This window comes from Haliaeetus albicilla, chromosome 9, assembly GCF_947461875.1.
Source record: "Haliaeetus albicilla chromosome 9, bHalAlb1.1, whole genome shotgun sequence".
Lineage (NCBI taxonomy): Eukaryota > Metazoa > Chordata > Aves > Accipitriformes > Accipitridae > Haliaeetus > Haliaeetus albicilla.
In genome coordinates this window covers 22064266-22080428 of record NC_091491.1, presented here as the reverse complement: position 1 = coordinate 22080428, position 16163 = coordinate 22064266, and the positions used below count along the sequence as shown (strand labels likewise).

At 42.0% G+C, this 16163-nt stretch overlaps 1 protein-coding gene across 1 annotated transcript in view; it reads left to right on the top strand.

The window, feature by feature from the left end:
- Window positions 1–458: 458 nt before the first annotated feature.
- Window positions 459–16163, top strand: part of SLC25A36 (solute carrier family 25 member 36) — a 33871-nt gene continuing 18166 nt past the window's right edge. The window contains exons 1-3 of the mRNA XM_069792084.1: window positions 459–625; window positions 10928–11098; window positions 15763–15840. Of these exons, the coding sequence (XP_069648185.1) occupies window positions 585–625; window positions 10928–11098; window positions 15763–15840 (290 nt within the window). The 5' untranslated portion in view covers window positions 459–584. The remainder of the gene's footprint in view (window positions 626–10927; window positions 11099–15762; window positions 15841–16163) is intronic.

The following is a 16163-nucleotide window of genomic DNA, read 5'->3' as shown; positions in this document are numbered from 1 at the left end:
TGCTTTCGGGCACTGAAGGCCCAGGGATCGTTTTTCACGTCTCTCTTCCCCTGTTTTCCGCAGCTGCCGCACGTGACCTTCCCTCAGGGCCAGCCCGCGCCTCAGGCGGGGAGCCCGCGGCTGCGGGCCCCAGCGAGCTCCGCGCGCACACCGCCGGAAGGGAGGGAAAAAGGAGCGGAGACCCCCAAGAGAGGCGTTTACAGCACGGACGCCGGAGGGCCTGGCCCCTCACAGCCACCCCACGCGCTCACAGCTGCCGCCTCGAGACAGCCACTAATAGCCTCCTCGTTCAGCTTATGAGGCGGAGCGCGGCGGTGACGTCGCACCCCTCCAGCCAATGGCGGACTCTGCTTACCGGGGGGGGGGGTGTTGCATATTCATGAGGAAGGCCCCCACGCCCGGCGGTTGCCGCAGCGGCTCCGAGCGGGAGGCGGAGCGAGGCCGCCGGCCTGCCCCCCTCTCCCCGCAGGAAGCCGCGCGGCCGCGGTGCGTATTTATGCTGAGCCCCGCAAGGAGCGGCTCGGTCGAGCGTGGGGCGGAAGCGCCCGGCAGCTCTCCCTCCCGCCCGGGCGCAGGCGACGAGAATGAGCCAGAGAGACACCCTGGTGCATCTCTTCGCCGGCGGGTAGGTGAAGCCGCTGTCCGGCGGGGGAGCGGGCGCTGGCCCCGATCCTGGCCCTTCCGCGCGGGCTGTCAGGTGGGGCCGGCCGCCCCCCCCCCCCCCCCCCCTTCCTCTCCCACAGGCTCCGCCGCCCCAGCAGAGCGGGACGTGTGGTGGGCGCCGCCCTGTGCCCCGTCCCCCGGAAATGGCTCCTGCGGGGTTTTCCCGGACCCCCTCCCAGCGGCTGCGGGGCTCCTGCCCCGCTGCTGAGCCCGCCGGCCCCGGCCTGCCGTAGGAGGTGGGCGGGCGCGCTGTTGGGGCGGCCGGGGGCTCGGCCGCGGCCTGGAGCGGCTGCCCGGTGGCGTCGCGGGGGCCCTGCGGGGGGGGGGGGCGGGGGGGCGGGAGGGCTGCGCAGGCGCTGCGAAGCGCTGCCGCCCCTCCTCTGTGTCTGGGGAGAGGGGGTCCCCGCCGTGGGGAGGGGGCCGCTGAGGCGCTCCCGGCGCGCCGCTTACCGCCCGGCACCCTGAGGCCCTTCCCGGGCCTGCCCCGGGCCGGTTGCGCGCGTTTGGGCCCAGGCTTGTGCGGCGCTCTGGCCACCGGGTCAGGCGGCCCTGGCCCTCGCTGGGAGCCTGGGCGCGCCGCCGGCGTGCGGTGCCTGTCAGGCTCGGCCCCGGGTGTTGCGTTTTGTCACGGGGAACGTGCGGGTGGTAGGTGGGCCCATGGGGGAAGCGGGGTTGAAGGTTTCCCCTAAAAATAACCCCTTCCCTCTGATCGCCATTCCAGGAGTTTGTCCGTTGTCTGGCATTTCCACGGAGAAACACGCTGAGCCCCCTCTGCGTGGGCTCCCCCACTGCATTGGAGAGGCTGCCCAAACATGCCGCCGTACGTGTTGCTTGAATGCGTTTCAGCGCTCTCCTGTGTACTGCTTTTAGGTGTGGGGCTTGACGTGGTCATGCAGCTTTCCGCCCATGAAGAAGAAATCAGAGGGACGAACATAGCTAGACATGAAGATGTGGCCCATGTAGCCTTGGTTAGGTTTGAGGTAACTCTTGTACCTTTAGCAGGTGTTAGTCTCCCTTCATCTTTTTAAGCTTTGTAATGCACGGGATGTATGCAGTCACACAGCTTGTGGCCCCTCCAGGGATAGAGTGGGAGGAGCACCTAGCTTAAAAGAGAAAGTTGGAGATCCTGTTTGGCTTAACTATAAAAGTGCGTTTGGGTGGTGAGCGTGGCTGTGCTGAAGTGGGAGAAGTGGCAGACTGAGAACATGGTTTGCATCCCATGAGAGAGCTTGAGGCTTAGATTTCCATTTGTGTTCCTTCTTGACAAAATTAACTCACTGCCTCTGGACTGAGGTGTTTGAGGTGGAAAAATAATAGTGTTTCCTTTGAGCAGGTCTGGGTGAGTTTGCAGTGTTATGCACCTGACTTAGAGTTTATGTGGGTGCTTCTTCACCCCCCTAATTTTTGGCACTCTAAGAGGAGAGTGATTGTGCAGCTGGAGGCCCAAGATGTAGTAGTGTGTACTCTTCCTTCAGACTTCACATCCTTGTAAACGTTCAGAAAAACAGTAGGAGTGTTGCCTTATTGTACTGCTTTAACTCGATAGCTCTGCACAGGGGAGATTACTGTGCAGAATCATGTGTAATGGTAGAGAAGGTTTATAAACTTGAAACTTAAGACTGGATGAAGATTGCTCAGCTCAACTTGTTCATTCCTATTTTTTGCAGAGGAGTCTGGTCTACAGTTAGCTGCTGGCCAGTTGGGTCAAGGGTTATACTGTGAGGAAAAGGCTGAATGACGTTCCTTCATGTGCCAGCCACACATTTCCTGTAACCTTAGTTCAGCAAAGCTATCGGTGTATATTTGTCACATTTAGCAGTAGAAAAGTTATTTAGTGTCATCTCATGACTTCTTTGTGAGCATGGTGAACTACAGATCACCTGAGTGATCTTTAATCTTCAGTGAAACTTTAAGAAAAAGGAAGGAAGCTTTTTCCTGTAGTTTTCACTAGAGACTATATGGAAATAACAGGACTATCTCAATCTGCTGGCCTTTTTTTGTAATGTCTAAGTTCAGTCTTTAATTTCTGCTTTCTGTAATGAAATTGTAACTGATGACATTGCAGTTTTAGTAATGTAGGTGGGGCCATCCTGGGGTTTTTCTGTAGCTGCCTAGGTTGTTTCATGACCAATTCAACAACTGTCTGCAATGCTTCTGGGCCATTGCAGGTTTATGTTGGAAGTTAGTTTTATATTTATAGTAATTTTTTCCCCTCATTCCTTTTTTCCTATCTCTGCATCCTTATCCCTTTCCAACAGGTTTGGTAGACTCTTAGAAGTGCTGGCCACTGGGGCAGTGATGGTGAGGGAATTACTCAGCAGTTACTACTTGTTTTGTTTTTTCTAAAGTAATTCTTAGTCAAGTAGTTCTGTTTTTAAGAATCCCATCTGTGTTTAATAACTGCATGTTAATTGTAAATACAACCAATATTTTGTCAAAGAAATACTAAGTCTAAGTCTAAAAAGAAACAATTTAGTACTCATTTTGGAATAGCTTTAATGTAGTTTCTCGCACCATCATTGAATTCAAGTGGTGCATTTTTTTCTAGAAAAGAAAGCTTATTGAATGATTTTGCTGTATTAGTTTATGCATTAGCCAATACAACAGCAAAGTACTACTTCATTTACATGAAACCCCTCCCTGCACATACTACTTGGACCTCCTTGACTTTTTTTAAATAGGATATTCTCTGAAGTTCTATATGTAAAAATAACAGCAGTTGCATTTAGAAGCAGAAAATGCATAGCATGAGAAGAGCATCACACTTACAGGAAATGAGGTAGAAAAAGGAAGAATTCCTTTTGAATAAAAAGTTACTAACTTTTAAGAACACATTCCTTAAAGTAAAGTAGTTTTAACTGATAGAATTTGTAAGCAATTGGTTCTATGCAGTAACTTTGCTGTCCTAAGCGTAGTTTTCTAGGCTGTATTCAAAACTGCTACTGTGCACTCTATACTGAAGAGTAAGTGCAGAGAGCATACCTGAATGGATTGATAGTGTACCTGGAGTTTAGTTTCATGCTGTGACACATTTGAAATCACTTAGCTCATATTTTGTCATGATACCCCTATTTGTCAGGTTCTCTTTCCACAAACTGTAGTTACCACAGCTCCATTTGCTAGTAGTATCTTGCCCTTGTGGGAGCAGGATCTAGCTGGACGCCTGTAGTGTTGGATCATGATACAAAATTGTGTTTCAGGTGAAACTCCTGGGTTTTTTTTGTTTTTGTTTGGTGTTTTTTATCTTCTGAGCTACTTGGTTGCATTGCTCAAAACTCCTCTGTTTCAGGAATCAAACTGTAGATTTTTTTGTGTATCTTCTGTTTTTCCATCTCCTACTCAAATAGCAGCTGTTGTCACTGTAGACAGCTATAAACTCGGGTGCTTTTATTCCAAACCAAGAAGAAATCAATTGAACATTCTGCATCCTTAAATTACAAAGTCTTGTGATTGAAATGTAGACTTTAGTTCAAGTATGTAAATTACACACTTGCATGCTTTTCTAGTTATTAGACTACTTAAAACAACAAAAAAGTAATAGACCTTAATGTTTTGCTTTATAGGGAAGATTAATATGTTGTGGATGTACCTGCTTGCAGTCATAATTGGTACATTGAATGAAAATTCAGGTGTTGGCTACAAAAATAATTTCCAGGTTTTCATGATTTATTTTTCATTTCTAGAAAGCTTATGACAGTAATTCTGTACCATACAAACTTCCATTAGGGCATGGGAACTTGCCTGGGCTTTGGTCCCTCAGCGGAGGAGGGACTGTTTTGGGTTAGTGCTTTTCTGAGTTCGTGGTTGGACTGTCTCAGGTTTACTTCTTAATTCTTTCTTTACTGTTGGTGTTTCTTGCAGGAAGTTGGCTGTTCTCTAATATGTGAGGGAGTCCAGGGGAGAGTCTCTTGTTTGTTTGTCCCGATTATAGAACTGTCTCAAACTGACCTGTAATGTAAATCACTCTGTCTGACAGAGGTTCTTGGCAAATCCCTGCAGTGGCTGAAATAGTTCAGATTCAGAAAATATATGTAAGATAAATGTTTGAATTCTTCAGAAAGATCAGATACTGTTGAAATGTATGAAGTAAAGGTGAAAGACCCTTGGATTTTTTTTATTTAAGAAGATATTAATGAATAATGTAGCAGGTAGTTGGGTGACAGGGACTTTTTTTACTCCTTTTCAGAAAATAGCCACTTGAGCCATAACTGAGCTGCCAAGCTCTTGGACTCCCCTCTACCCTAAAATGCATTCCTGCCATAACCCTGGATGTCTTTCAGAATGAGTTCTTCCTGTTGTAAGGCATAGAAGAAGGTTAGTACTTTCCTTTCCAAACCTAAGGTTATTTTTTGTGTTCAGATACTCTTCTATGCAGAATAAGACAGTGTTTGTTTAAAGCACTGAGTAGCTTGGGTTTTGCTTGGGTTTTGTTCCATGAGGTTACCAAATTGCATGAAACCTGCTGTCAGTACTTGAGAAACTGTGAAGCTGTTTTGTTTCTCATATTTCCTTCTAGATGACTGATGTTTTCAGCTGTTTTTACTTAATACAAATGTTGTTGTAAATATTTATTTACCCTGGTTCTTAATAGAAGCTATGTGGTACATGTTGATTGTTTTGGACAGTGGGACCCAGTGATGCTTGTTCCCCTTGTGGTGTTTTTCCTGTTTTCACTTGCAGACTTTTGTATGTCAGCACATCAGGGGAATTTTATTTTTATGCTGTTAGTTAGAAATAGCCATTAGTATTAGTATTAATAGCGATTAGTATTTTTAGTTCAAGGATGTTAGCTTAATTTACGCTCTCTAAGTTTTGGCAACAAACCCATGATTGGTGAATAAGGGGGCTAGGGGTTTCTGGTGGCCAGTACTCGTAGTCGTCATATTAATGCTAAAGATGGAAAGGTGTAGAATGTACAAGTTTAGCAGTGTAATAACAGGAGAACCCTGAAAATTCAGGATTAATGAGACACATTCTTGCTGTTTCTGAAAGTTGTACTTGCTACAGCCTTTAAATGCCCTCAAAAGAGAGATGTGTTAAACTTCATATCTGAACTTGCAACTTCATCTGTTGATATGGAAGACACTCGTGTTAGAAGACAGCTTTATGAAATTTTTGATACATTTGGCACCTAAATTTCCAGTAAGTGGTGAAGAGATTAGAAGGAGTTCTGTTTGGGTTGCATTTTATTTCTTTTGACAGAATTTTGAGCTCAATTTTCTTGCTATTTCTCTTGGCAGCCAGTATTTGGATGGAACTTTCATTTTCATACAAGAAAGAGAAACAGCTGGTAAAATACATGAATGAATGAATGTAGACCCAAGATAACTATCTTTGAGTCTTTGAGGCTGTGGTTACAAGTACTGTGAAAGGTAATTCTGAGGCTAGCGCTGTGCGGCCTCATCTTTTATTTTTATAAATTACATAATTATCTGAAGGAATAAAAAAAATTCTTACACTGACAGTTTAAATTCTAGGTCAGCTGATGCCAGTTTTGGGAATATTAATGTGCTTTGGAGCATTTATAGGCAGTCCAGTGGCTGAAGTTGAGACTCTAACCCATGCTGGAGCTGTCTTTGCTTTTACTCGCAGGGATGTAAGGTAACAGTAGAAGATAGTCAACTACTTTGGACAAAGGCAGTGATTCCTTAGCAGATACCCTCAACTTGCAATAAGATAAGAAGGTTTTCTTTTGCAACCATCTCTGGAAATAGACCCTGGGATTTGAATGCCAAACAGGATAAGGTTTTTGAAGCACGTGCATATTTCTTTCCTTGCAGTGTCTCACAAATAGTATGCGTTTATCTGGGGAAAATAGTTGTCAATAGTGTGTCTGTGTTGCTAGCAGAGTTTAAAGGCCAAATAGTTCCAGGTTTGTTTCTGTTAATCTGGTAAGGTGATGGATTTCTAAATGCACATTAAGGATCAAATTAAATGTTGGGTTTTTTTATGGGTGCTCTCTTGAATAAGCTGCAGTTTCGGAGAGCATTGCCATCTTCCTACATTCTTCTGTACAAGAGATGTCAAGTAGACAACTGTTCTTAGTTTTGCTGTTGTTGTTTTAAGTTTGTCACAATCCTGCAAGTTAGACGATAACTACTTGTCCCTGTATCTGTTTCACCAAGTGCAATGTCTCTTGTGCCTTCTTGTACAGTTTAAGCTACAGATTTAATTCTCTGACTTGACTGTGTTAATAGTAGTGGGATTTTAATCTTCCTTTTTTACCTGTGTATTTATTTTTGTGGATTTACCTACTGATCTTTGCTCTTCTGCCCTTCAGATTACTTGGGACCTACAGGTGGATTCTCATGCCCTTGTATGATCAGGTGTTTCTGATGAAAGTCAGCTTTGCAAGTTTTTCTTATACTTACTTGGCAAAGCTGAAAAATGCTTGTAGTAAACATTGATTAGAGGCAAATGTCAGATTTAGGATAGGTAAGATGAGCAAGTGGTCTTCTGAACAGCATTCATTAGAAACTGCTGTAAATGTTCACACAGAGGAGTGTCTCAGGTTTTGCCCTTCTTCCAATTTATACTGTCAGCAGGAGTGTATTTGCTTACCTACTTGTTCTCACACATCACATTTGTTGGAGCCTAGTATATGACTGGAGATGCTGAAGCCCAGTGTGGTGTTAGGTAGTAGAAATTTCTTAAGTAGTTTACAAAATCCCACCTCTGTTACTGAGGAGAAGAAATCTAGTGATTTTCTAACTCTTAAAAAATATTTTTCGAAACTGTGCTACTGCCTAATTTGTCTTAAACCACAAACTAAAAAAAACTCCCCTTAATTTGAGCTGATGAGGAGGGTAGCAGGAAGGGTGGCAGGAGTCTGGAACACTTTTGCTAAGCTGGAGCTGGTGACTGGCTGTTAATGGCCTGCCAGGACTTGGAGCACAAAGAAGTAGCTGTTTCACAGTATTTCTTGTGTGTTAAATAAACAAGGCCGGAAAAATTTTTAAGTAAAATACACTGTCATTGATGCTGGTGACAGAAGAGCTGGCATGCTGCAGAAGTTGCTTATTTGTACAGGGTGCATAGTTATTGAATTCATTTAGTGGTTTAGTTCAAACTCAGTGGATCTTGTGACTACTGAGCAAAGTCTGTTTCCTCAACATTTGGGGACTTTTTCTTCCACTCTTTAATTCCAGATGCTTTCTTTATTATGTGGAGCTTTTTGAGGGCTGGAAGAGTGAGGTATTACGTTTTGACAGAAGTAGAAATTGGGTATTTTGCAAAAAGACTTGTTTGTAAGCAATACAGAACCACATAGCACTATAAAACTCTTCTGCTTTCCTCATTTATAAGTAGCAATTTGAGATCTTGAAGATAGGGGACAGAGGAGAATTAAACAGAAGTTTAATCCAAACTATCAATAGTTAGTGGCAAACATTCAAAATATTCTCAGGTTCAGTTGAGACATCTTAAACTGTTTAAAGAAGAAAAAAACCCAACAAAAAAACCCCAAAGAAGCACCCAACAACACAACAGTAAGAAACTGCCAAGAGCTGATTATTTGAAATTACTTGAATGACAGAATGTGGTGCAGGTAAAGGATGCACAGTTCTTAAAGGGAGGCATGTGATCTGCTACTTCCTTATGATGCATGTAAAAATAGTGCTGGCTGCTGTTACATCAGCTGGTTATCACTGAGCAATGCTTGATGTAGGCAGACTTAAAAAGAACAAGCATTGAGTAGCTGTGTGTCTGCCCTCTTCCCTAGTAGTCTAGTAATCCATTGCTGAATGAAGTATTTCTAACCCATCCACAGTGAATGTCTGATAGCAGTGCTGTTGCAGTCAGGCATCCCTTGTGGTGATTTGGGTGTGGTGCAGGGAGCATGCAGGATACAAGCTCCAGGTCAGCATTAATCTTCAACTTTGGAAAATTTTTCCAATGTGACATAGCTGTGGAGCCAGTAGCGTTAAAGGTTTCAAATTCCAAGCCCTGTTGAAGAATGCAGCCCAGGTTTTTTCCTCCTCCTTTCTTCCCCCTTCCATAGTATTTATCTCATTAATATAAACCATACCACATGCTTTCTTTTGCTATTACTGTTGCTTGAAAACAAGTCCTCATGTGACCTGTCCAAAATCAAATGCAGAAAGATCTTAAAGGGAGTAGGCTTGAGGGGATCAGAAACAGAGGGCTTGCAAGAAAGGAAATAAACTCTAAAGCTGAATTGCTATATTGCCTGCACAGTCACATTACCATACAGCAGTATCTGCTATTGAACTGCAGGAAGCACAATAACTTGCTGTTTATCTTGAAGATGCTCAAGCTCTAAAGCTCCATGTCAAGTTGGTTTTCAGGGTTTGCCCACCTGTGGTTCTCATGCATTCATGTCATGAATGTTAACATGTTACAGGCTCCTACTGCTTCCAGTGCTGGCTAAAATAAATATTAGCGCATCTAGTCTGTCTCTTCATGCAACTCTTATTTTAAAAAGTCTACTTATAGCTTACCATTAGAAGAGTAAACATGCTACTCTAAAAGCGGTATCAGTCTGTTACTGCATGTGTGCAGTGTACACTGGAAGACTGTCTTCTGTGAGAACACTTTTTTCCAGACTGACAAAGAAACTTGATTTCTTGCCTCAGTTAAAACTTGGAAGAGAGTAGACTTCAGTCTAATGTTGGTGTTAGGGGTGGGACAAGATGCCATTAGGCTTAGTAATAGGATACCTCTAGGTCACTAGGTTTAAATGGAACATTAAGTGAACATCATCAAACATTATCCTACTTTGCAGGTGTTTGGTATTGTCACTTCAGGCAAACAGGTTAGTTTTTTTATGATGCAGTGCTGTGCTAACAACTACCATTATTTCCGGTGTTCTCTGCAGTAGAAGAATGAACAGACTAAAAACTGCCTTCCCATGAAAGTTTATAGGAGATCTTGAGTCTTAGCTATTATTCCTAATTTGTACTGAACTCTCCTTTGCATTTTGGAAGACATTATTTAAAAAATACTACTAAACAAGTCTTACAGGTTTTTAAAGGTTTCAGGGGTGTTTGAGCCTCTCATGTTACAACAAAACAGCTGGTGACTATCTTGTCAGAATCAAACACTAGTTATTGCATCAGAGAAGTGAATGCTGGGCCCTTTGAATTTAGTACCAATTGTATTTGTGTGTTAGTGGGTTTCAGACTGATTTGTTAGTAGCATTAATTAACACCCTAATTTAAATCAAGGTTTGGTTTTTTTAGTGTTTGTTTTCCCTTTTTTTTTTTAAAGGGGCATATAGTGTCTTGGTCATAGTTTTAAGAAGGGTATTTGGCAAAGTTAAGAATACTGATCTCAGAAAAAGTTCAAGGGAAGCACTTTTTGTAATGGTAATGTCAAGGAATTTGGGGTTGTCTTTGGAATCAGAATTTGTGGATTTGATATTTTTCCCTCAGAGGCTGTATATGATCATAGTTAAACAGATAAGAGTGTAGATATTAATAAGTGGATTATGAACAAGCACCAGAAGAATCCTCTGAGCAGAGATGCTAAAAGGCGGTATGTTCTTGGCTCTGTTCTGCTCTAGCAGAATGGGAGTAACTCCAGTGTCAGCACAAGTTATGCACAACTTGCCTTGGCTTGTTCACAGAAACGAGTGGCAGACTGAAGCAAAATCTGCTAGTCTTCACCTGGTTAGCCACTTAAAGCTCTTTTGTCTTCCCAGGTTCTACTCTACAGTATTCTGTACTCAGAATCTAGTCTGTCTTGCTGTAATGGGCAGAACTCAGGAAACACTCGGAATCGTTGCTTTCGTGGTACAATACCCAAAATACAAATGGAGTTCTGAAGATGTCTTCATAAGTATTTTAATTTTATTAAATTGCCACATCGCAGGTTTTACATGTAGTCCTGTGTGCATAGTGCATAAATCTTTTCTACCTTTAAGGAATTTTGGCACTTTGTTTGTGGTCAGGAGTGCACTAAACATTCAAAAAGTTAAAATTTACCATAAGAAGTTAAACATTTCAGATACTGAGCTAATTTCCAGAACTGATTTGAACAGCATGTACTGAAGACTGTACACCTTTGCTACTTTGGGAAACTATATTTTTGACTGTTTAAATTTTCTCTCCCAAGTTGTGGAGTTAAACTGATTTAACAGTTTGCTTGCCTTAAAGGGCAAATAACTGCAGCATTGTCACACATGTTCCAGTTGTTTCTTCACCTTTTGCAATTTGACTGTGTTGAGTATAATGTTAATTATATGTGAATGTATCCTTCAGTTTCTTTGCAGTTAAGAATGTGATGATCCTATTTCTTTTTGCAGATGTGGAGGTACTGTTGGTGCAATTCTGACATGTCCACTGGAAGTTGTGAAAACACGATTGCAGTCCTCCTCTGTCACTCTCTACATCTCTGAAGTCCATCTCAATGCTGTGAATGGTGCTAGCATCAATAGAGTAACTAGAATTTCTCCTGGACCTCTCCATTGTTTGAAGTGAGTGTACATGTTACCAGGTTTTTCATTCATTTGGGGAAGGGAGGAAGAGAGGTGTGTTGGATGAATCTGTATGAAGGATTCAGGCTCTTATGTCTGTCATGATGCTACCATGAAATGACTTCCCATATTTTGTCTTTTAACTGTAATTGTTTCACATTGCACTTTTCCATATGCCCTTCATACTTGAGTTTGTACCTTGAATTAGCCAGAGCATGTATACTCTGCACAATTCACAGCTCCAAACTACGTCCACAAAACTCACTTGGAGCACTGTAACACTTAAGTGCCAGACTCTATTTTCATCCTAAAAAAGTGTTAGTATAAGACTCTTTAAACTGTTTAGTGTCCAAATTGTAGATGTTGCTGAATATGGAGGCAAAAAGCCCTATGAAAATTAACTCAGTTTCTCTTAGTCTCTCTCAACTTTCACCACTCCATACCCTTCCTACCTTTTGGTATCTTCTGTTGGATGTGTGACTAGTAACAGTTTTTTAGAGCTAGTAAGAGATAGGTAAGGTCAGATTTTGCCATGATCTGGGATGTTTTGATTGCGTAGCACCTCACTAAATGGGGACTGCCTTTCCTCTCCTTGCCACCAGTGCTTGTGATGTTCAGTAGCCAGCAGGAAAGTTCTATGGCCGCAGTTAGACTGCTAGTAAAGACCACAGGCAGGGTTCACTTCACTCTGGGAGACTCAAGCTAGCCAGTTATAGGGAGGCACCTTCAGTATTTGGGAATGAGCGGGGTTTTCCTCCAGAAAGAACCTGCTACTTCTTCTTGCATTAGAAAGAATTTGATAAGACTCAGACCAGCTATCTTCTATCCCCAGTTAATCAGTGAGAAGTAGTTTGTAGAGAGCCCCTTCTGGCAGTTGCAGTGTAGGATTTAGGCTTAATCTGGTTAGTGGATAGGATTTGCTTAAATGGAGGTTGTACCCAAATAGCTCCTTGAATGGAATATAGTTCTTACTGTGGAAGTTCTGATTTGGAGCCTTTTTACATATAAGAGTTTGATGGGTGAACGTGTTTGGAATAGGTATGTGGGAAGGAAGGGCTCAGATTGTGACAAGGACGGAGACTTTCATCCAAAACACTTGCCTTATTGGCTTCTCTTGATGGAAGTTGAGCCCTTCAGCTTCTTCCCTGAATGTTAGGTTATGAATTTATCTTCTGTTTAGAAATGTATCTGAATGAATACCAGGATGAACAGATGTTTGTTTCACGCCTCTCTGCTAGAAGCCTGCTATGCTTTAAACCCATCCCTAAAACCTAAAATAACTTGGTCTTCTCGGGAAGCAAATTCAGACTGAGGTAGAGGTAGTCCATGATGAACTTCATTTGTAGGGCTTGTTTGTTTTTGTTTTTTTAAATCTGCTTCTTAGACCTGTTGTTTGTTTATCTGTGATACAAGAATGTGTATCTTCTGCTGCTTTTGTTCTTTGCTTAGAGGTGTTTTCTTCCAGGTTAGTATCAAGCAACTGAGATGCCAAGTAACTTTTCTGGGTTTCAAGGTCTTTAAATAACAGTAAATATAAAAAAAATCCCGAATGACATGGCAATGGATTGTGACAATAAAAATATGTAGGTGTAGGACATAATCATTCTTGGTTAAGGGACTAGGGCTGTTTAATGGGGAAATCAAACTGGATCCCTCTTGTCACTCTCATGCTTTTACTGTCACTTGATATTTTCTGACTCGTAGGTGTCAGGGTTTGGTTGTCTCTTCTCATATCAAACTCAGTACAGTGTTCCAAAGCTTACAATACTCAGTCTAAAAGCAGGGTGAATCAGGCAAATGATGTCAGAATTTCAGTTAACTGATGGTTGTGGAATCACTTCTGCATCTTAAGCATCAACAGAGGTGATTTCAAAGGCATCTCTGTCAGGAAACAAACTCAGAACTGGGGTACAGGTGACTGCATTCTCTGGCAACAAAAGCAAATTCCCTTATTCTTAAATATCTGTGGTGTATATCATATTGCAAATGCCTCTAATCTTGTTGAGTTTAAACCTGAGGTCTTGATGATGGAAATCTGACTGGCTTCCCAATGCAGGCTTCCCCATGTGACACAAGCAGGTCAGCTAAGGCCATGTGGAGCATTTGTGCTGCTTTTCCAACCGTGGATTTGCCATTTAGTGCTTTCAATAAACAGTGCAGGCGCTGGGATCTGCTCTTTAATGCAAAAAGTTTGTGTCTTATTTTCAGTGTAGGCTCTGGAACTCCTCCAGCTGGTGTCTGTGAATGCACAAGAGCGTCAGTAACTACCACCATTATAATCCTGTCTGCTGCAACTTTTCTGTAACTCTTTGTTGCTCTGTCAAGTCTTGGGACACTGTAGATCCAGAAGAAACAAATAGACCTGATACACTTCACTCCTAAGTTTCTCTTAAGACACTGAGGTTACTGCTGCTTTGTATACATGCATGTGTTATATGTTCAACACATGATGTTGTGGTGGTAGTGATTTTTAACTAGCGTTCCAAGTGGATGCAGATCATGTTAATTGTGTTCAGCTTTGCTGTAATCTGACGCTGTGCCCATGCTGAGCTCTGGAATATGGTAAGACTTTTTTAATAATTTCTTCTGTAAGTGTTAGAAATGCTTTTAGGGTGAGACATGTCTAAGTAATTTGTGTTTCCAAAGTGCTTTTGAGTATGTGTTCAATACTCCAATTATTGCTGTGGAGCAATGCTACCCACATAGTGAAATCATATCTAATTGTTATGGATGCAAAGCTAAGATGTTGCTGGACATGTTATATGCCAGCATTCCTAAATAGTGATGGTAATTGTGCAAAACCACCATTTTATTTTTGCTTACTGGAAAAAAAAAATCCAAACTTTCAGTTTGATTTAGCAGCAGAACTGTGGTGAATCAGCTGCTGGAAATCAGAATAGGTTTGGAATCTCCTTCAGTGCTATAGATGGTTTTCATGTGTTTGGATAGTAAATTCCAAACAAAATAACCATTTATACAAGGGTAGTTTGCTTTGAGTAATTGACTTGTTGTTAACCTGTGTGTGTCTCTGAAGAAGAAATATACAGAACTATTTGTATGTATTGGCTGGTGTTTCTAAATCTATAAGCACAGAGTTCTGTTTTGCAACATCTAGTGAAGTAGTTAAGAATTAACTTTAAATCTGCTTCTAAAGCAATTGCTAGAGCAGTTTGCAGTGATGGGATGCATAGTCCTTGTTTCTCCTCCCATGTCCTACCATACTTTTTAAAATACCATATCTGATTAGCATCTAGATTGTTGGACAGATTGATCTTACTAAAACTGAATATTTATTAGTGGATATCCCCTTACTGTGCCAGTGTACCTTGCTGCATAATGGTTTTCCACTCTTTCTAAAAACCACAGTTACATGGGATAGGTATTCCAAACACTTAAGTGCTAGTAATGCCTTTTTTTGAGGTCTCAATTCACTGCTCGTATCCCTATGTTTCTCTGTAAATCCCACAGAGATGGTAGGTGACACCCCCCTGCCACCCAAGGAGTCTTTCCAGAGTTGTGTTTATAGTGGACCTGTTACCACAAGATGTTAGGGCTGTGCTGTTGCTGTGACTCTTTGCACAGGTTACACTCCTTTTTCAGTTAATCTCAAACTTAAGTGAGTTACCTTGCATGGGGAGGTAAGGATTGTCTTTTGTAGAATGAGTTGAAGAGAGGCCACTGGCTCCACAGCCCAGCAGCAGTGCTTGGGTAGGAGCACACAGGCAACACTTCAGAACTGGTATCCCTGCCAGCCTCAAGGAAGGGCAACTTTCTCACATTGGAGGTTTCCATTTCCTTTTACTGTAGGCAAAATAATCACTCTATTGCACAGAAATAATAAAGCTGAGAATGGGTTCTTAGTTGAATGCTTAGTGGATTTAAATCATTTATGGGGATGGGGAAGGCAGGACCTTGTATCTGAAAGGCTGCTTTCCTCTAACTTCTCACTGTAACTTCATGTAGCATACTGTTAGGAGTTTTGTAGAATCAAAGCAGGGTAGCACATGCAAAGCCATGTTGAGGTGTCTGTCATTTTAAGAAGAGTAGATAATAGGTTGTGAAAGATGTCCCTGGCTGGGCATGATAAGCAGTAGAGCTAACATCTTCCTGAGCTGCTCTCAGAAGGCATAAGACTTGCTGTAACTGAACTTTCATAAGTCTCTCTCCTCTCTTCCTCTCTTGGCCTTCACCCCCTGTCCTTCCCACCCCAAAAAGCTCCCAAACATTGGGAGCTAAAGGATGATGAAAGAAATGTAGAATAGAATCAAATATTTTTGTCGCCTGAACAATCTACAACCTACACGAATGTGAACATTTGCATGCTTAGTATTTTCTCCCTGATAAAAGGACACTTTCTTTAACTTCATAGTGACAGATAACTCCATGTATGTATGTGTTCCTATCTTTGAGGAAAGTCTGTACTGACGTCATAAGGCTTTACTTATGCATTTAGTTCCTGGATTCCTATGGCATGTCAAGCAATAATAGAATTTTATTTTATGCTGATTCTAGGAAGTGACTAATCTTTTGCGGTTAGGATTGCGTTGTGAGTTATTGTGCAAGTTTTACACAGAGTAAAGCTTAAAATGATGTAGTTATGGTGGTCAGTGCATTCCTTCATTTTAATGTAAATGTTATAGTATTGTCACTTTTTTGTTTTCTAGGATGATCTTGCAAAAGGAAGGTCCTCGTTCTCTATTTAGAGGGCTGGGTCCTAATTTAGTAGGTGTTGCTCCTTCCAGGTAAGTGCAAACATGTATGGTAAATGAAATAATTTTGATGAAACTTAGGTTGCTGTACATTAAGGGATTTAAGGTTTATTTGAAGTGAGTTTTGCCTCTGCAGCTGTAAATAACTTAATAGCAAATAACCTTTGGTTCCTGGGGTAATATAGTTGTCTGAGAAATTGAGCCACTTGTGAATGCCACAGCTCCAGTCCCACATCGCTGCACCAACTGTCTCAGCATTTACTATCCTATATACTATTATAATAGTATTTACTATTGTGTACTATCCCTTATGCAGAGCTATGTCCAGTTAAGAAGGAAGATGCTTAAGTGAGTTG